The sequence below is a fragment of the Cervus canadensis genome, chromosome 10 (genome assembly GCF_019320065.1).
Source record: "Cervus canadensis isolate Bull #8, Minnesota chromosome 10, ASM1932006v1, whole genome shotgun sequence".
Classification (NCBI taxonomy): Eukaryota; Metazoa; Chordata; class Mammalia; order Artiodactyla; family Cervidae; genus Cervus; species Cervus canadensis.
Window position 1 is genome coordinate 119,703 of NC_057395.1, and position 19,665 is coordinate 139,367.

The window sequence follows — 19,665 nt, forward strand, 5'->3', positions numbered from 1 at the left end:
AGCATAGTCATCAGATATCATAAAACATTATGATATATTTAAAAATATTTCTTTTTCAGGAAGAAGTCTGTAGGGAAAGAGCTTAAAGTAAAAGAAAATGTGCCTCAAGTCCAGGTAACACAGAATCTCTCCCTGTGCATCTAAATTTGATTAATAATGCTCTGATAACTGTTTATATAGACAACATATGTATGTGAATACAGGTGTATGTGCGTTTGTGTATGTGCATGTGTACTAAATTTCTTCTTATAATGCTTCTTTACTGTTGGTTGACTTTTTTCAGCAAGTTTTAGAAAATCAAATGGTGAATTCAGATATGTTTACTGTCAAGGTTATGAAAATGACTGTTATTCACTCAATTATAGGCAATGTCACAGAGGAAAGAACACATATTATGAGTCAGAACAGACTTACTAGTTAAGTGACATTGGACAAGTCCCTTTAACCTACTTGAACTTTGTCTTTCATCACTAAAATGGGTAAAATAATAGCTGTCCCATCTATCTCAGAAAGGTGTGAGATGCAAGAGGTGAATAGAAAAATATTTCGGAGATTGTTAGTATAGCTCACTCTTTTTCATGTGATCCATGTGTATTCTGAAAAGAATACAAGTAACCCTTTATTTTATCTTCTCTTTGATAAACTATCTTTTGCTGAAAGTTAAAACTTCTTAACCATCAGAGCATCATGTCACCCATTTGGTCACTCTCTTCCAGTGAGTGACTGGACTTAAGTGTCCCACAAGTATATACCTGCATGTTTCAAGAATCAAATAACATAAATTTGGGAAGAAAATGAGAGTACTTCTTGAGATACTGAATATAAAAGGAACAACTTTATGGTATTAGTTTTCTATTCCTGCATAACAAGTTACCTCACATTTTGCAGCTTAAAATAATTAAATTGTTTTCATGGTTTGAATGGCTTAGAAGTTTGACCATAGCTTAGCTGTATCCTGTGCTCAAGGACTCACCAAACTGCAATCATGGTGTTGGCTAGGCTTTTTTTTTTTTTTTGTGGTCACTTGGGGGTCCTCTTCCAAGCTCAAGTGGAAGTGGCAAACTTAAGTTCTTTGTAGTTGTCAGACTGGGGCACTTAGCCAGTGGCCTTCTCCACAAACAGTTTATATTATAGCATCTTATATCTTCTTAAAGCCCAGCTGAGTCTCTTTCCCTCTTTCTTCTTTTTTTGCTAAGAGAGTCTTATGTAATATAACATGAATAACATGATCGTGAATGATACCTTTTCACGGTAGCTATATAATTGATCCTTGAACAACATGGGGGTTAGGGATACCACCCACTCCCTCACAGTTGAAAATTTGCATACTGCTATCTCTGCCTCAGAAACAAAAGAATTGATAAATGACTCACCAAAAGGCACAAAGGTAAAATGACTTGGATAGAATCAGGACTCAAATCCTAGTTCTTTTGATTCCACATATTGTGATCTCTAACCAGACATAAACTTCCCCCACATTTAGTTAAACATCTGTAAAGTGAAAATATGGGTACTATATTCATTGAAAAATATCTTGTATAAGTGGACTCATGTGGTTCAAACCCATCTTGTTGAAAGGTCAACTGTATATTAGACTGTATAGTGCAGTCTAATAAAGTGGCATCTCATCACTGTGCATTATCTGTTGGCTAAAAGCAAGTCTTTGGTGGTATCCACACTCAAAAGGAGTGGATTATACAGAGCATAACCTTAGGGATGGAGATCCTGGAGGCCATTTTAGAAATCTGTCTGGTGATTTTATATAGAACAGCATTTTGTGTATTTAAAAAAATTATAATTCCATCATGTTATTAAGTCTTTAAACTGGCATTTTAGTTTATTTGGGCCATGTCTTAATCCCTTCAGACTGCTTTAACAAAATATCAGGGATTGCAGTGAACATAGAGGTGCATATATTATTGAATTAGTGGCTTTTGGGGGGAGGTGGTAAGTACCTAGAAGTGAAATTACTGGATCATATGGCCATTCTATTTTTAATTTTTTGAGGAATCTCGATTCTACTTTCCACAATGGCTGTACCAATTTACATTCCCACCAACAGTGTATTTAGATTCACTTTTCCTCATATCCTTCCCCTTGTTATTTCTTTTCTTTTTGATACTCATGATTCTGACCAGGAAAAGGGAGTATCTCACTGTGGTTTTGGTTTATATTTCCCAGATTATTAGTGATATTGAGTATCTTTTTATGTATTGGTTGTCTGTCTGTCTCCTTTGGAAGAATGTCTGTTTAGGTACTCTGCTCAGTTTTTTTTTTTTTAATTCATTTATTTTTTAACTGAAGGATAATTGCTTTACAGAATTTTGTTGTTTTCTGTCAAATCTCAACATGAATCGTCATAAATACACATATATCCCCTCCCTATTGAACCTCCCTCCCGTCTCCCTCCCCATCCCGCCCCTCTAGGTTTGATCTTTTGATGTTGACTAGTATAATTCCTTTTATATTTTGGATATTTATCCCTTATTGGATATATCATTTGCAGATATCGTCTCCCATTTACTAGATAACTGTATTGTTTTGCTGATACTTTGACATGAAAACTTTTTAGTTTGATGTAGTTCCATTTATTTTTACTTTTGTTTCCTTTTGTTGAGGAGTCATTTACAAAAAATATGGCTAAGACCTATTTCAGAGAGCTAACTGCCTGTGTTTTCTTCAAGATGTTTCATGGTTTCAGGTCTTATATTTAAGCCTTTAACTTATTTGAGATTATTTTTGTATATGATGTAAAAGGTAGTCCAGTTCCACTGTATTCCAGTATTCCAAATACCAGTTACTGAATAGGCTCTTTTTTCCTCATTGTATATTCTTGCTTCTTTTGTCATAGTTTAATTGAGCACATGTAAGCCCATGTTTAAGAGGGAGTCTGAGTTTTCTGTAGCACTTTGGGACCACTGGATGTCAGCCCTATTGCTTTTCAAAGCCAGGCATTTCAGGGCTTCCTCTCTCTGGTGTAGATCCAGGAGCCAGGGTTCCTGACGTGGGCACCAGCCCTTTGCTCCCCTGGCAAAAGTGCCTGTCTGGTGAGATCTCTCTCTGTTGTGTGCCATCATGCTGGGGGTATGGTTTTTAGTGAGAGTGTTTCTTTTCCTTTACTACCTGTCTTGATGTAGTCCTTTTTATTCTTTGTTGTGGAGCATGTTTGACTAGTTCTAAGGTTCTTTTCACAGGGAGTTAATCTCTTTGCAGGTGTATATTTGTTGATCCATGGGAGGAGGTTCTTGCTATGCCCCATCTTCAATCACCTTTCCTGTAGATTTTCTTTTAAGAGTAAGTCTCATTTTCCTGTTTCTTCAAATTCGAATTACTCTTAATTGTACCTTGGACGTTGGGAATGTCATGTTGCTGGAGCTCTGGATTCTGCTATATTCTTAGGAAAGTGACAGTGAAAGTCGCTGTCCAACTCTTTGTGACCCCCATGGACTAAACAGTCTATGGAATTCTCCAGGCCAGAATACTGGAGTGGGTAGCCATTCCCTCCTCCAGGGTATCTTCCCATCCCAGGGCCAGGGATTTGAGCCCAGGTCTCCCACATTGCAGGCGGATTCTTTTATCAGCTGAGCCACCAAGAAAGCCCAAGAATACTGGAGGGTAGCCTAGCCCTTCTCCAGATCTTCCCAACCTAGGAATTGAACCGGGGTCTGCTGCATTGCAGGCAGATTGTTCACCAGCTGAGCTGTAAGTTATCTGTCATTGTGCCTAAGAAGTATGTAGTAAATGTGTGTGCTCAAGTCATCATCTTGGCTATCTATGGGTTTTAGAAAGATAATAATTATGACAATAAATTAGTTAAAAAAAACAAATGAATACTTTTCTCCCCCACCCCATATTACATCCTAGAAAGTAGCACATGCTCTGGAAATTGAGAACAAAGTTCTTCGGGAACAACTGAAACAAGCTTTACAGGTAAAAGATGTCATGTTCCTTCGTATTGTGAAAAATTGAAGAAAATATCCTTAAACAACTTTTTAAATGAATAATTTTTAATTTGTAAACCAAGAATCTATATATTGTATTGTTTTGCCAGCTTATAGTATTTCCATTTAATGTAGTAGAAATATATTGATAAAATTTGATGTTTATTTTCTCCAAAATAGTAAGCTAGAGAGAGAACTGATATACACACTTAAAGTAATTTATTTCTAGATATAGGTGGAGTCTTTTTGAGCTTAGCAGAATTATAAGATATATTGAGATAAGAAACTGGTTATTTTACAGAAGAACAATTATGATTTTCTCATCAAAAATTAATATAAGACATAAAAATATATTACTAAAGCAGTGTGGTTCTAGATTTGGTACTGAATGAAAAGTCCAGAAACAGATTCGAATGAATATGATAATTTTGTATTTTGTTGTTTTGCTTATTAAAATTTTTATAAAAGGATAAAAGTCACAAAAGTAAACTACTATGAAAAACTTGTGATTTCTAGTTGATTTAATATACTGAAACAAATTAAAAATTGATTTAAGATCTAGGCATAATAAGTGAACTATGTATAAATTGGAAGAAGCACTGAATAACAATTACATGTCTTGGCTAAAGCAGGGCTTTCTAAGCATTATACCAAAAGAATATGTGTATATATTTGGCTATAAATATATAAAATAAAACTTTTTATGGTTAAAATGTTGTAAGATATAAAGATAAATGGAAGATCTTTATAAAATGTTCCATATCAAGGTCTTTTATGTATCTACAGAAAATATGGATAGTCTTCCTCCTCAATAGACAAAGGACATAGGCAAGTCAATTGAGAAACATGCATTGCCAGTAAACATACAAATATATTCAGCTGTACGAATTACCAAGTAAATGCAATTTAAAAATAACAGCAAGAGGGTGGTTCAGTGGTTAAGCCTCCATGCTTCCAGTGCAGGGGGCCTGGGTTCAATCCCTGGTTAGGGAACTAGATCCTGCAGGCTGCAACTAAGAGCCCACATGCTTCAAAGATCCTGCACAGGGCAATGAAGATCCTGTGTGCTGCAACTAAGACTCAGTAATAAAAAACATTAAAATAGCAGCAATACAGATATATTTTACCTACTATTTTTTTTAAAAAATTGAAGGAACAGATATATTTAATATTTGTGGACTTATGTTGAGATGAGGAGGTCTTTCATATACTTCTATTGTCAGTATGGATTGATACTTCTCTGGAAGAAAATATATAGCAAAAGTCTTGGAAAAACAGAGTCTTTACAGTGAACCATTCCACTTCTAAAAATTTATTGTAAATAATAAAAAGGTGTACAAAGTTTGTACAAGTATGTAGAATAGGAAATTTTTAATAGCAAAAGTTTTTAAATTACCAGTGTGTTCACTGATAAGCAATTTGCTAAATTAGTTAAGATATATTATTAAAATTTACTTATTACCTAGGGCTTCCCTGGTAGTTCAGCTGGTAAAGAATTCACCTGCACTGTGGGAGACCAGGATTCAATCCCTGGGTTGGGAAGATCCCCTGGAGATGGGAAAGGCTACCCACTCCAGTATTCCACCCTGAAGAATTCCATGGACTGTATAGTCCATGGGGTCACAGAGTAAAACAGAACTGAGCGACTTTCTTTCTGTTAGCTGTTCTAATTTGGATGCATATTTATCATCATGGGAATCTCTCTCTCTCTTTAGCCGCTAAGTCACATCTGATTCTTGCAACCCCGTGGACTATAGCCCGCCAGGCTCCTCTGTCCATGGGATTCTCCAGGCAAGAAAACTGGAGTGGGTTGCCATTGCCTTCTCCAATGAGAACATACTGTGACAGAATTTAATGAAAAGCGCATATATGTGTGTGTGTATAGTATGATCCAATCTGGATAAAAATTAAAAATTCATATATACATATGCACTAGCATATTTAGATATAAAAAGTATATGTGTCAACAGTACATTTTCTGTTTGTGGGGAGATTGTGAACTTTTTTTATTGATTTATATATTCTTTTATACAAGTAATTTTATGAAATAAAATTTATTAAAAGTGACTTTTAAAGAAAGATTTAATTCTAGAAGAAATAAATTATTTCTCATATTTACTATTTTATATTATAGATCTTAATTATCTTGGGTACATTCTATCACCTATAATGTATGCATTTTATTAACTTTTATTGTGCCTGTATTATAACTAGAACCTTAAACAGTGGGCAGGAGAACCTCTTGGGTATAAAAATAGCTGTTTAAGTAGAAGAGATTCCTTCATAGTTTTTAATTTTAATTATGGATCTGTTAAACTATGTATTATACCAGTGGTTTAATTTAGCTTTCTTTTACTCTGTAAAAGTAAAATTGAGAATTAGTGTGGACATGAATATATGAAGATTTCTGAAAATTATAATATTGGCAGGAAAATGTCACAGAAATGATACTTGACAGTTACTCTTTTAAAAACAGGAAGCTGAAAGAGCTAAGCAGCAACTTGCCTATTTCCTAAATCAAGAAAAGGAGTTACTTAAAAGTGAGGCAAAGACCAAGACAACCACAGAAATGGGTACTGGTAAATTAAAAGTTAAAGGTGAAGATTCAAAATATATACCATTGGAAAATGAAACAAGAAAAGCAGTAGTGGGAGATGCAGGTGGACAAAAAACAAATGATAAAATTACACATCCACAGGTAAGGAAATAACCAAAATAGAAACAGTAATATGTGCAGTAAGAAATGTATCCTTTTAATATATTAACTTCATTTGTATATTATTTTTTAAGTTTTTCTATGGTTTTTTTTTTTTACAATTCTAATTGTTCCTTTTGAATGTGTCAGTTCATTAACATCTTAAATTCAAATCTAAATTAAATGCGTATTGATTTTTGTGGGTATTTGGTAATCCAAATATTTGCATTTTTCATCAGGATAGTTGATACGGTAGACTTGTCAGATATAAAATTATGTTTTATATTTAAAAATTTTTATTGAGATATAATTGATATATTTTCAGGTATTGAAAATTAATGAGTTAGTATTTTGTATATACTGTGACTGAATCACCACAATAAGTCTAGTTAATAACATTGTACATAATTACAGAATTTTTTTCTTGTGACAAGAACTTTTAAGATTTGCTGTAGTAGCAACTTTCAACTATGCAATGCAGTATTATTAGCTGTGGTCACTGTGCTGTACTTTACACCATTTGGAATTGTTTAAAGTAGAAGTTTGTACCTTTTGACTCCTGTCACCCATGTTCAGTTCAGTTCAGTCGCTCAGTCATGTCCGCCTCTTTGCGACCCCATGAATCGCAGCACGCCAGGCCTCCCTGTCCATCACCATCTCCCGGAGTTTACTCAAACTCATGCCCATCGAGTCGGTGATGCCATCCAGCCATCTCATCCTCTGTCGTCCCCTTCTCCTCTTGCCCCCAATCCCTCCCAGCATCAGGGTCTTTTCCAATGAGTCAACTCTTCGCATGAGGTGGCCAAAGTATTGGAGTTTCAGCTTCAACATCAGTCCTTCCAATGAACACCCAGGACTGATCTCCTTTAGGATGGACTGGCTGGATCTCCTTGCAGTCCAACGGACTCTCAAGAGTCTTCTCCAACACCACACTTCAAAAGCATCAATTTCTCGGCACTCAGCTTTCTTCACAGTCCAACTCTCACATCCGTACATGACCACTGGAAAAACCATAGCCTGACCAGACGGACCTTTGTTGGCAAAGTAATGTCTCTGCTTTTTAATATGCTACCTAGGTTGGTCATAACTTTCCTTCCAAGGAGTAAGTGTCTTTTAATTTCATGGGTGCAGTCACCATCTGCAGTGATTTTGGAACCCAAAAAAATAAAGTCTGACACTGTTTCCACTGTTTCCCCATCTATTTCCCATGAGGTGATGGGACCAGATGCTGTGATCTTACTTTTCTGAATGTTAAGCTTTAAGCCAACTTTTTCACCCATTTTGGCCACCCCCAAATCCATGCCTCTGGCAACTACCAGTCTGTTCTCTGTATCTATGAGCTTAGTTTTCATTTTGTTTTAGATTCCACATATAAGTGAGATTGTATGGTATTTGTCTTTTCCTGTCTGACTTATTTGACTTAGCACAGTGCTCTCAAGATCCATCCTTGTTGTCACAAATGGCAAAGTTTCATTATTTTTCATGTCTGAATAATATTCTATTGTATGTATGTGTGTGTGTGTTTGTGTGTGTTAGTTGCTCAGTCATGTCTGACTCTTTGCAACCTCATGGACTGTAGCCTGCCGGGCTCCTCTGTCTATGGAGTTTTCCCGGCAAGAATACTGGAGTGAATTGCCATTCCCTTCTCGAGGGGATCTTTCCAACCTAGGAGTTGAACCCAGGTCTCCCACATTGCAGGCAGATTCTTTACTGTCTGAGACACCAGGGACTTTATGTACATATATGATGTTTTCTTTATCCATTCACCCATCAATGGATGTACAGACTGTTTCCACATCTTCACTAATGTAAATAAATAATGCTGCAGAGAACATAGGGTACATATATCTTCTCTAGTTAGTATTATCATTTATTTTGGAAAAAGATCTAGAAGTGGGTGTTGCCTGGATCATCTGGTAGGTCTAGTTTTAGATTTTTTGAGGAATCGCCATACTCTTCCATAATGGCTTCACCAATTTACATTCTCATCAACAGTGTGCAAGGGTTCCCTTTTATCTACATTCTTGCTAATACTTGTTATTTCTTGTTTTTTAGTTAATAACAGTTCTGACAGGTGTGCAGTAATATCTTGTTTTGGTTTTGATTTATATTTCTCTGATGATTAGTGATGTTGAGCATCTTTTCATGTATCTGTTGGCCACCTGTATGTTTTCTTTCATAGAATGTCTATTCAGATCATCTGTTCATTTTTTACTCAGGTTGATTCAGTTTTTTTGTTTGTGTTGCAATTGAGTTGTATGAATTCTTTATGTATTTTTGGATATTAACCCTTTATTAGATAAGTGATTTTTAGATGTTTTCTCCCATTTAGTAGGGTGCCATTTCATTATGTTGATGGTTTCCTTTGATGTGCAGAAGCTTTTTAGTTTAATGTAATTATTTTTGCTGTTGATGTCAAACACTCAAATTCAATAAGACCTATGTTTAGCTTATTGTCTTATGTTTCTTTTAGAAGTTTTATAGTTTCATGTCTTACATTGAAGTGTTTAATTCATTTGAAGTTAATTTTTGTGTATTGTGTAAGAAAATGGTTTAGTTTCATTCTTTGCATGTGATTTTCCAGTTTCCCAACACCATTTATTGAAGAGATTGTCTTTGTTGTATATTCGAGGCTCCTTCATCATAAATTGATTGACTGTGTGTATGTGTGTTTACTTCTGGGTTCTCTACTCGGTTCCATTAATCCACATGTTTGTTTTCCTCCCCACATCTCAGACTAATTTGATTGCCATAGAATATGACAACTATAATATGAAATTGGGCACATGATGCCTCCAGCTTTGTTATTCTTTCTCAAAATTCCTCTGACTATTCAGGGTCTTTTGTGGTCCCATACAAATTTGAGAATTATTTCTTCTATTTCTGTGAAAAATGTCATTGGAATTTTGATAGATTGCTTGGATTCTATAGATTGTTTTGTATAGTATGGACATTTTAACAGTGTTAATTCTTCCAATCCATGAGCATAGACTATCTTTCCACTTATTTATGTCTTCTTCCATCGGTATCATATAGTTTTTGGTGTATAAGTCTTTCACCTCCTTGGTTAAATTTATTCCTAGTTATTTTATTCTTTTTGATGCAATTGCAAATGGGATTGTTTTCTTGACTTCTCTTTTAGATAGTTCATTTTTACTATGTAAAAATAGAATAGATTGCTATTCATCAGTTGTATATCCTGCAACTTTATTTACTCTAACAGTTTTGGGGTAGTCTTTAGGGTTTTCTCTATCATGCCATCTGAATATGGTGACAGATTTATTTCCTTTTTTCCAATGGAGACACCTTTTGTTTGTTTTTTGCCAAATTGCTCTGTCTAGGAATTCCATTAATATGTTGGATAAAAGCAGCAAGAATGGGCATCCTTTTCTTATTCCTGATCTTAGAGAAATTGCTTTCAGCTTTTCACTTTTGAGTGGGATGTTATCTATGGGTTTATCATACATGGCCAGTTTTATGTTGAGTATTTTCTTTCCCTCTGTACCCACTTAGTTGAGAGCTTTCATCATAAATGTTGGATTTTGTGAAATGCTTTCAGGTTTTTTTTTTTTTACAGTTACTGAGATGATCTTCCAAATTATTCATTTTGTTAATGTGGTATACCTCATTGACTAATTTCTAGATACTGAATCATTTCTGCACCCCTGGTAGAAATTCCTCTTGCTCATGTTGTATGATCCTTTTAATAGATTGTTAAAATCGGTTTGCTAAATTTTGTTATTTTTGCATCTTTGTTATCAGGGATATTTGTAATTTTCTTTTATTGTAGTGTCTTTGGTTTTAGTATCTGAATAATGCTGGTATTGTAAAATGAGTTTGGAAATACTGCCTTCTGTTCTATTGTTTGAAAGAGTTTCAGAAGAATTGGTATTAATTCTTCTGTGAATATTTGGTGGAACTCAGCGGGAAGTGTCCTGGTCCTGTACTTTTGTCCATAAGGAGTTTTAAAATTACAGATTCAATATCCTTAATAGTAGTAATGAGTGTGTTCAATTTTTGTTTCCCTCATGATTCAGTCTTAGAAGATTGTATGTTGTAGTTATTGATTAATTTATTCTTAATTGTTAATACTATTGCTGTATAATTGTCATACTAGTCACTTCTGATCCTTCTATCTCTGTGATATCAGATGTCATATTTCTTCTTTTATTTATTTGTCAGCTAATTGTCAGTTTTGTTTATCTTTTCAAAGAGCCACTTCTTGGTTTTATTGTTTTTTTTTTTTTATTTGTTTGACGTCTTGTTAGCCTCCATTTCACTTATTTCTGCTGTAATTCTTTATGATTTCCTTTCTTCTACTAAACTTGGACTTTGTTCTTCTTTTTCTAATTCCTTGGAGTATAAATTTGTTACTGGTTTGAGACTTTTCTTATTTGTAAAGTAGGCATTTATTACTATGAACTTTCCTTGTGAAATAGCTTTCACTGCATCCCATAAATTTCAGTATGTGGTATATCCATTTTCTTTTGTCTCAAGGTACTATTTTAATTTTGGTTTTGATTTCTTTCTTGATCCATTGGTTGTTCAGTAGCATGTTGTATAATCTCCACATATTTGTAAATTTTCCAGTTTTCTTCTTGTAATTGATTACTACTTTCATAATATTGTGGTCAGAAAAGATAGTTAATATGATTTTAATCTAATCCTAAATCTGTTAAAACTTGTCTTGTGGCCTAACATATAATCTATTCTGGAGAATGTTCCGTGTGCACTTGAGAAAAATCTGTATCCTGTTTATTTTGGATGGAATGTTCTATCTGTTTATATATATTTGTCAAGTTAATATGATCAAATATGTCATTTAAATATGATACTTTCTTATGTTTTTTGTTTGATTTTGTTATTGTTTTTGGCCACACCACACGGTTAGTGGGATCTTAGTTCCCTAGCCAAGGATTGAACCTACACTCTTGGCAGTGAAAGCATGGAGTCCTAACCACTGGACCACAAGGGAATTACTGACAATGGTTTCTTATTGATTTTCAGTTTGGATGCTCTATTTGTTGATGTAAGTGGGGGTATTAAAGCCCCCTACTTTATTGCTATATATTTCTTCCTTTAGGTCAGTTAACAGTTGGTTTGTATATTTATTGCTCCTATATTGAGTGCACAATGTTCCATCCTGTGGTTGAATTGATCCTTTTATCTTTATGTAATACCATTCTTTGTCACTTATTATGGTTTCTGTTTCAAATTTTATTTGTCTGATAGAAGTACAGCTACTCTACCTTTTTTTTGGTTTCCACTTGCATGGATTATCTTTTTGGATCCCTTCACCTTCAGTCTGTGTCTTTGGATTTGAAGTGGGTCTCTTGTAGGCAGCATGTAGGGGTGTGTGTGTGTTTATTTTAATCTATTCAGTTACTCTGTTTTTTGATTGGAGAATTTAATTTATTTAAAGCGATTATTGATAGGTATATTGTTGTTGTTCAGTCACTCAGTCATGTCTGACTCTCTGCGACCCCATGGACTGCAGCACACCAGGCTTCCCTGTCCTTCACCATCTCCCAGAGCTTGCTCAAACTCATGTCCTTTGAGTTGGTAGTGCCGTCCAATCATCTCATCCTCTATCATTCCCTTCACCTCCTGCCTTCGATCTTTCCCAGCATCAGGGTCTTTTCTAATGAGTAGGCTTTTCATATCAGGTGTCCAAAGTAATGGAGCTTCAGCTTCAGTATTAGTCTTTCCAATGAATATTCAGGGTTGATTTCCTTTCAGATTGACTGGTTTGATCTTTTTGCTGTCCAAGGAACTCTTTTAACAGTCTTCTTCAGTATCACAAAGCATCAATTCTTCAGCGTTCAGCCTTTACAGTCCAGCTCTCACATCTGTACATGACTTCTAGAAAAACATTAGCTTTGACAATATGGACCCTTGTTGGCAAAGTGATGTCTCTGTTTTTGAATACACTGTCTAGGTTTGTCATAGCTTTTCTTCCAAGAGGCAACCGTCTTTTAATTTCATGACATAGTCATCATCCACAGTGATTTTGGAATCCAAAAAAAGTCTGTCATGGTTACATTTTGCCCCCATCTATTTGCCATGAAGTGTTGGGACCAGATGCCATGATCTTCGTTTTTTGAATGTTGAGTTTTAAGCCAGCTTTTTCACTCTCCTCTTTCACTTTCATCATGAGGCTCTTTAGTTCCTCTTGCTTTCTGCCATAAGGGTGGTGTCATCTGCATATTTGAGGTTATGGCTATTTCTCCGCGCAATCTTGATTCCAGCTTGAGCTTCAGTCAGCCTGGCATTTCTCATGATGTACTCTGCATATAAGTTAAATAAGCGAGGTGACAATATACACCCTTGACATACTCCTTTCCCAATCTGGAACCAGTCCATTGTTCCATGTCCAGTTCTAACTGTTGCCTCTTGACCTGCATACAAGTTTCTCAGGAGGCAGATCGGGTGATCTGGTATTCCCATCTCTTTCAGAATTTTCCACAGTTTGTTGTGATCCACACAGTCAAAGTCTTTATTTAGCAGTCAGTGAAGCAGAAGTAGATATTTTTCTGGAATTATCTTGCATTTTCTATGATCTAACAGATGTGGGCAATTTGATTTGGTTTCTCTGCCTTTTCTAAATCCAGTGTGTACATCTGGAAGTTCTTAGTTCACATACTATTGAAGCCTTGCTTGAAGGATTTTGAGCATTACTTTGCTAGCACGTGAAATGAGTGCAATTGTGCAATAGTTTGAACATTCTTTGGCATTGCCCTTGTTTGGGATTGGAATGAAAACTAACCTTTTTCAGTCCTGTGGCCACTGCTGAGTTTTCCAAATTTGCTGCCATATTGAGTCAACACTTTAACAGCATCATCTTTTAGGATTTAAAATAGCTCAGCTGGAAATTTCATCACCTCCGCTAGCTTTGTTCGTAGTAATGATTCTTCAGGCCCACTTGATGTCACTCTCCAGGATGTCTGGCTCTAAGTGAGCAATCACACCACTGTGGTTATCCAGGTCATTAAGACTAATAGTAGCTATTAATCCACTAATCTTATGTTGCCCCTCCACCCTTCCCTCTCCCCACTGGTAACCAGTAGTTTGTTCCCTGTGTCTGAGTCTGCTGCTTTTTTCTTATATTTACTAGTTTGCAGTATCTATTTATTTAAGCATTTTTCTGTTTCCACTGGTACTTTTTAAAAAATAAGAAAATTTTAATGCAATTTTAAAGGTTAGATTCTATTTACAGTTATTACAAAATATTGGATGCACTGTACAACATGAGAAATAAAGCCAATATTGTATAATAATTATAATTGGAATATAACCTTTAAAAATTGTGAATTACTGTATGGTACACCTATAACATATACTGTATAATAGTATACATCAATTTTAAATAGTATACCACTTTAAAAATTGGTGTATAATAGTATACATCAGTAGTAGAAAACTATATACTTCAATTTAAATATTGAATAAAGCAACACACACACATATATATCTATAAAATTATAAATCACCTCTACCTAGGGGTGGAATTATTGAGTCATATGGAAGTTCTGTATTTATGTTTTAGGAACTTTCCATACTGTTTTCCACAGTGGCTGCAGTGCTGTTTTGATAGGGATTGCATGGAATCTGTAGATTGTCCTGTATTGTATGTTCATTTTAACAATATTAATTCTTCCAATCCAAGAACATGATATATCTTTCCATCTCTTTTTCTTTATTTCATTAGTGTCTTATAGTTTTACTAGTGAAGTTCCTTTGCCTCCTTATGTAGGTTTATTCCTAGGTATTTTATTCTTTTTGACATGATGGTAAATTAGATTATTTACTTAATTTCTCTTTTTGATAGTTCATTGTTAGCATATAGAAATGCAACAGATTTCTCTATATTAGTTTTGTATCCTCCAACTTTATGAGATTCATTAATGAGCTCTAGTAGTTTTCTGGTGGCATGGTTAGGATTTTCTGTGTATAGTACCGTGTCACCATGTCACCTTCAAACAATCACAGTTTTACTTCCTTTCCAATTTGGACTTTTTAAACTTATTTTTTATTGAAGAATAATTGCTTTACAGAATTTTGTTGTTTTATGTCAAACCTCAACATGAATCAACCACAGGTATACATATATCCCCTCCCTTTTGAACCTCTTTCCCATCTCCCACCTCATCTCACCCCTCTACATTGATACAGAGCCCCTGTTTGAGTTTCCTAAGCCGTACAGCAAATTCTTATTGGCTATCAACTTTACATATGGTAATTAAGTTTCCATGTTACTGTTTCCTTATGTCTCACCCTCTCCTCTCCTCTCCCCATATCCATTAGTCTATTCTCTATGTCTGTATCTCCATTCTTCAGTTCAGTTGCTCAGTTGTCTCCGCCTCTTTGTGATCCCATGAACCACAGCATGCCAGGCCTCCCTGTCCATCACCAGCTCCCGGAGTTTATCCAAACTCATGTCCATTGAGTCGGTGATGCCATCTAACTATCTCATCCTCTGTCGTCCCTTACTCCTCCTGCCTTTAATCCTTCCCAACATCAGGGTCTTTTCAAATGAGTCAGCTCTTCACATCAGATGGCCAAAGTATTGGAGTTTCAGCTTCAACACCAATCTGTCCAATGAACACCCGGGATTGATCTCCTTTAGGATGGACTGCTAGGATCTCCTTGCAGTCCAAGGGACTCTCAAGAGTCTTCTCCAACACCACAGTTCAAAAGCATCAATTCTTCTGCACTCAGCTTTCCTTATAGTCCAACTCTCACATCCGTACATGACCACTGGAAAAACTATAGCCTTGACTAAACGGACCTTTGTTGACAAAGTAATGTCTCTGCTTTTAATATGCTGTCTAGGTTGGTCATAACTTTCCTTCCAAGGAGTAAGTGTCTTTTAATTTCATGGCTGCAATCACCATCTGCAATGATTTTGGAGCCCCCAAAATTAAAGTCAGCCACTGTTTCCACTGTTTCCCCATCTATCTGCCATGAAGTGATGGGACCGGATGCCATGATCTTAGTTTTCTGAATGTTGAGCTTTAAGCCAACTTTTTCACTCTCCTCTCACTTTCATCAAGAGGCTCTTTAGTTCTTCTTCACTTTCTGCCATAAGGGTGGTGTCTCTGCATATCTGAGGTTATTGATATTTCTCCTGGCAATCGTGATTCCAGCTTATGCTTCATCCAGCCTAGCGTTTCTCATGATGTACTCTGCATATAAGTTAAGTAAGCAGGGTGACAATATACAGCCTTGACGTACCCCTTTTCCTATTTGGAACCAGTCTGTTGTTCCATGTCCAGTTCTAACTGTTGCTTCCTGACCTGCATACAGGTTTCTCAAGAGGCAGGTCAGGTGGTCTGGCATGCCCATCTCTTTCAGAATTTTCCACAGTTTATTGTGATCCACACAGTCAAAGGCTTTGACATAGTCAATAAAGCAGAAATAGATGTTTTTCTGGAACTCTCTTGCTTTTTCAATGATCCATCAGATGTTGGCAATTTGATCTCTGGTTCCTCTGCCTTTTCTAAAACCAGCTTGAACATCTGGAAGTTCAAGGTTCGCGTACTGTTGAAGCCTGGCTTGGAGAATTTTGAGCTTTACTTTACTAGCGTGTGAGATGAGTACAGTTGTGCAATAGTTTGAGCATTCTTTGGCATTGCCTTCTTTGGGATTGGAATGAAAACAGACCTTTTCCAGTCCTGTGGCCACTGCTGAGTTTTCCAAATTTGCTGCCATATCGAGGCAACACTTTAACAGCGTCATCTTTTAGGATTTGAAATAGCTCAACTGGAGTTCCATCACCTCCACTAGCTTTGTTCGTAGTGATGCTTCCTAAGGCCCACTTGAGTTCCCATTCCAGGATGTCTGGCTCTAGGTGAGTGATCATACCATCGTGACTATCTGGGTCATTTCTCCATTGCTGCCTTGTAAATATATTCTTCAGTACCATTTTTCTAGATTTCATATATATGCGTTAGAATACAATATTCATCTTTCTTTTTCGACTCACTTCACTTTGTAGAATAGGTTCTAGGTTCATCCACCTCATCAGAACTGACTCAATTGCGTTCCTTTTTATGGCTGAGTAATATTCCATTGTGCGTATGTACCACAACTTCTTTATCTGTCAGTGGACATCTAGGTTGCTTCTATGTTCTAGCTATTGTAAATAGTGCCACAATGAACAATGGGATACACGTGTCTTTTCAACCCTGGTTTCCTCAGGGTATATACCTAGGAGTGGGATTGCTGGGTCACATGTTGGTTTTATTCCTAGTTTTTAAGGAATCTTGATACCGTCTTCCATAGTGGCTGTATCAGTTTACATTCCCAGCAACAGTGCAAAAGCATTCACGTTTCTCCACACCCTCTCCAGCATTTATTGTTTGTAGACTTTCTGATGATGGCCATTCTGAACGGTGTGAGGTGATATCTCATTGTAGTTGTGATTTGCATTTCTCTAATAATGAGTGATGTTGAGCATCTTTTCATGTGTATTTTAGCCATCTGTAATGTCTTATTTGGAAAAATGTTTTTGGTTGGGTTTTTTGTTTGTTCTGGCATTGAGTTGTATGAGCTGCTTGTATATTTTGGAAATTAATCCTTTGTCAGTTGTTTCATTTGCTATTATTTTCTCCCATTCTGAGGGTTGTCTTTTCACCTTGCTTATAGTTTCCTTTGCTGTGCAAAATCTTTTTAAGTTTAATCAAGTCCCACTTGTTTACTTCTGTTTTTATTTCCATTACTCTTAAGAGGTGGATGATAGAGGATCTTGCTTTTTTATCAAATACTTGTCATCAAGTGTTATGCCTCTGTTTTCTTCTAAGAGTTTCCTAGTTTCTGGTCTTACATTTAGGTGTTTAATCCATTTTGTGTTTATCTTTATGTATGGTGTTAGGAAGTGTTTTAATTTCATTCTTTTACATGTGGCTGTCCAGTTTTCCCAGCACCATTTATTGAAGAGGCTGTCTTTGTCCCATTTCTGCCTCCTTTGTCAAAAATAAGGTACCCATAGATGCATGGATTTATTTCTGGGCTTTCTGTCTTGTTCCATTGGTCTATATTTCTTTCTTTTGTGCCAGTTCCATACTGTCTTGATGACTGTAGCTTTGTAGTATAATCTGAAGTCAGGCAGGTTGATTCCTCCAGTTCCATTCTTCTTTCTCAAGACTGCTTTGGCTATTCAGGGGTCACTTGTGTTTCCATATGAATTGTGAAATTTTTTGTTCTAGTTCTGTGAAAAATGCCACTGATAATTTGATAGGGATCACATTGAATCTGTAGATTGCAATTGGTAGTATAGTCATTTTCACAATACTGATTCTTCCGACCCAAGAACATGGAATAATCTCTCCATCTGTTTATGTCGTCTTTGATTTCTTTCATTAGTGTCTTATAATTTTCTGTGTACAGTTCTTTTGTCTCCTTAGGTACGTTTATTCCTAGATATTTAATTCTTTTTGTTACAATGGTAAATGGGATTTGTTCCTTAATTTCTCTCTCTAATTTTTCATTGTTAGTATATAGAAATGCAAGTGATTTCTGTGTATTGATTTTGTATCCTCCAACTTTTCTAAATTCACTGATTAGCTCTAGTAATTTTCTGATAATATTTTTGGGCTTTCTATGTACAGTATCATGTCATTTGCAGTGAGAGTTTTACTTCTTCTTTTCCAATCTGGGTTCCTATTATTTCTTTTTCTTTTCTCATTGCTGTAGCTAGGACTTCCAGAACTATGTTGAATAAAAGTGGTGAAAGTGGACACCCTTGCCTTGTTCATGATCTTAGGGGGAATGCTTTCAGTTTTTCACCACTGAGAATAATGTTTGCTGTAGGCTTATCATATATGGCCTTTCCTATGTTGAGGTAAGTTCTTCTATGCCCGTTTTTTGAAGTTTTAATCATAAATCAGTGCTGAATTTTGTCCAAGCCTTTTTCTACATCTATTGAGATTATCATATGGTTTTTATCTTTCAGTTTGTTAATATGGTGTATCACATTGATTTATTTGCATATATTGAAGAATCCTTGCATTTCTGAAATAAACCCAACTTGATAATGGTGTATGAGCTTTTTGATGTGTTGCTGAATTCTGTTTGCTAAAATTTTGTTGAGGATTTTTTGTATCTATGTTCATCAAGGATATTGGCCTGTAGTTTTCTTTTTTTGTGTTTCTCTGGTTTTGGTATCAGGGTGGGTAGTGGCCTCCTAGAATGAGTTTTGAAAGTGTTCCTTCCTCTGTTATTTTTTGAAAGAGTTTTAGAATAATAGGTATTAGCTCTTCTCTAAATATTTGATAGAATTCTTCTATGAAGCCATTTGTTCCTGGGATTTTGTTTTTTGGGAGATTTTGGATCACAGCTTCAATTTCAGTGCTTGTAATTGGGTCGTTCATAAATTCTATTTCTTCCTGGTTCAGTCTTGGAAGATTGAACTTTTCTAAGAACCTATCCATTTCTTCCAGGTTATCTATTTTATTGCCATATAGTTGTTCATAATAGTCTCTTATAATCCTTTGTATTTCTGCATTGTCTGTTGTAACCTCTCCTTTTTCATTTCTAATTTTGTTGATTTGATTCTTCTCTCTTTTTTTCTTGATTAATCTGATTAAAGGCTTGTCAATTTTGTTTATCTTCTCAAAGAACCAACTTTTAGTTTTATTAATCTTTACTATTGTTTCTTTCATTTCTTTTTCATTTATTTCCACTCGGATCTTTATAATTTATTTCTTTCTACTAATTTTTGGGTTTTTTGTTCTTTTTCCAGTTGTTTTAGGTGTAAAGTTAGGTTGTAAATTTGATGTTTTTCTTGTTTCTTGAGATAGGATTGTATTGCTATAAACTTCCCTCTTATCAGCTTTTTCTGAATCCCATAGGTTTTGTGTTGTTGTGTTTTCATTGTCATTTGTTTCTAGAAATTTTTTATTTCCCTTTTGATTTCTTCAGTAACCTGTTGGTTATTTAGAAATGTATTGTTTAATCTCCATGTGTTTGTGTTTCTTACAGTTTTTTTCTTGTAATGGATATCTAGTCTCATAGTGTTGTGGTCAGAGA

General features: G+C 35.5%; 1 protein-coding gene across 1 annotated transcript in view; it reads left to right on the top strand.

The window, feature by feature from the left end:
- LOC122448446 (coiled-coil domain-containing protein 7-like) overlaps positions 1-19,665 on the top strand; it is a 76,840-nt gene that overhangs the window by 36,889 nt on the left and 20,286 nt on the right. Inside the window, exons 14-16 of the mRNA XM_043479753.1 lie at positions 60-114; positions 3,865-3,930; positions 6,418-6,639. Of these exons, the coding sequence (XP_043335688.1) occupies positions 60-114; positions 3,865-3,930; positions 6,418-6,639 (343 nt within the window). The remainder of the gene's footprint in view (positions 1-59; positions 115-3,864; positions 3,931-6,417; positions 6,640-19,665) is intronic.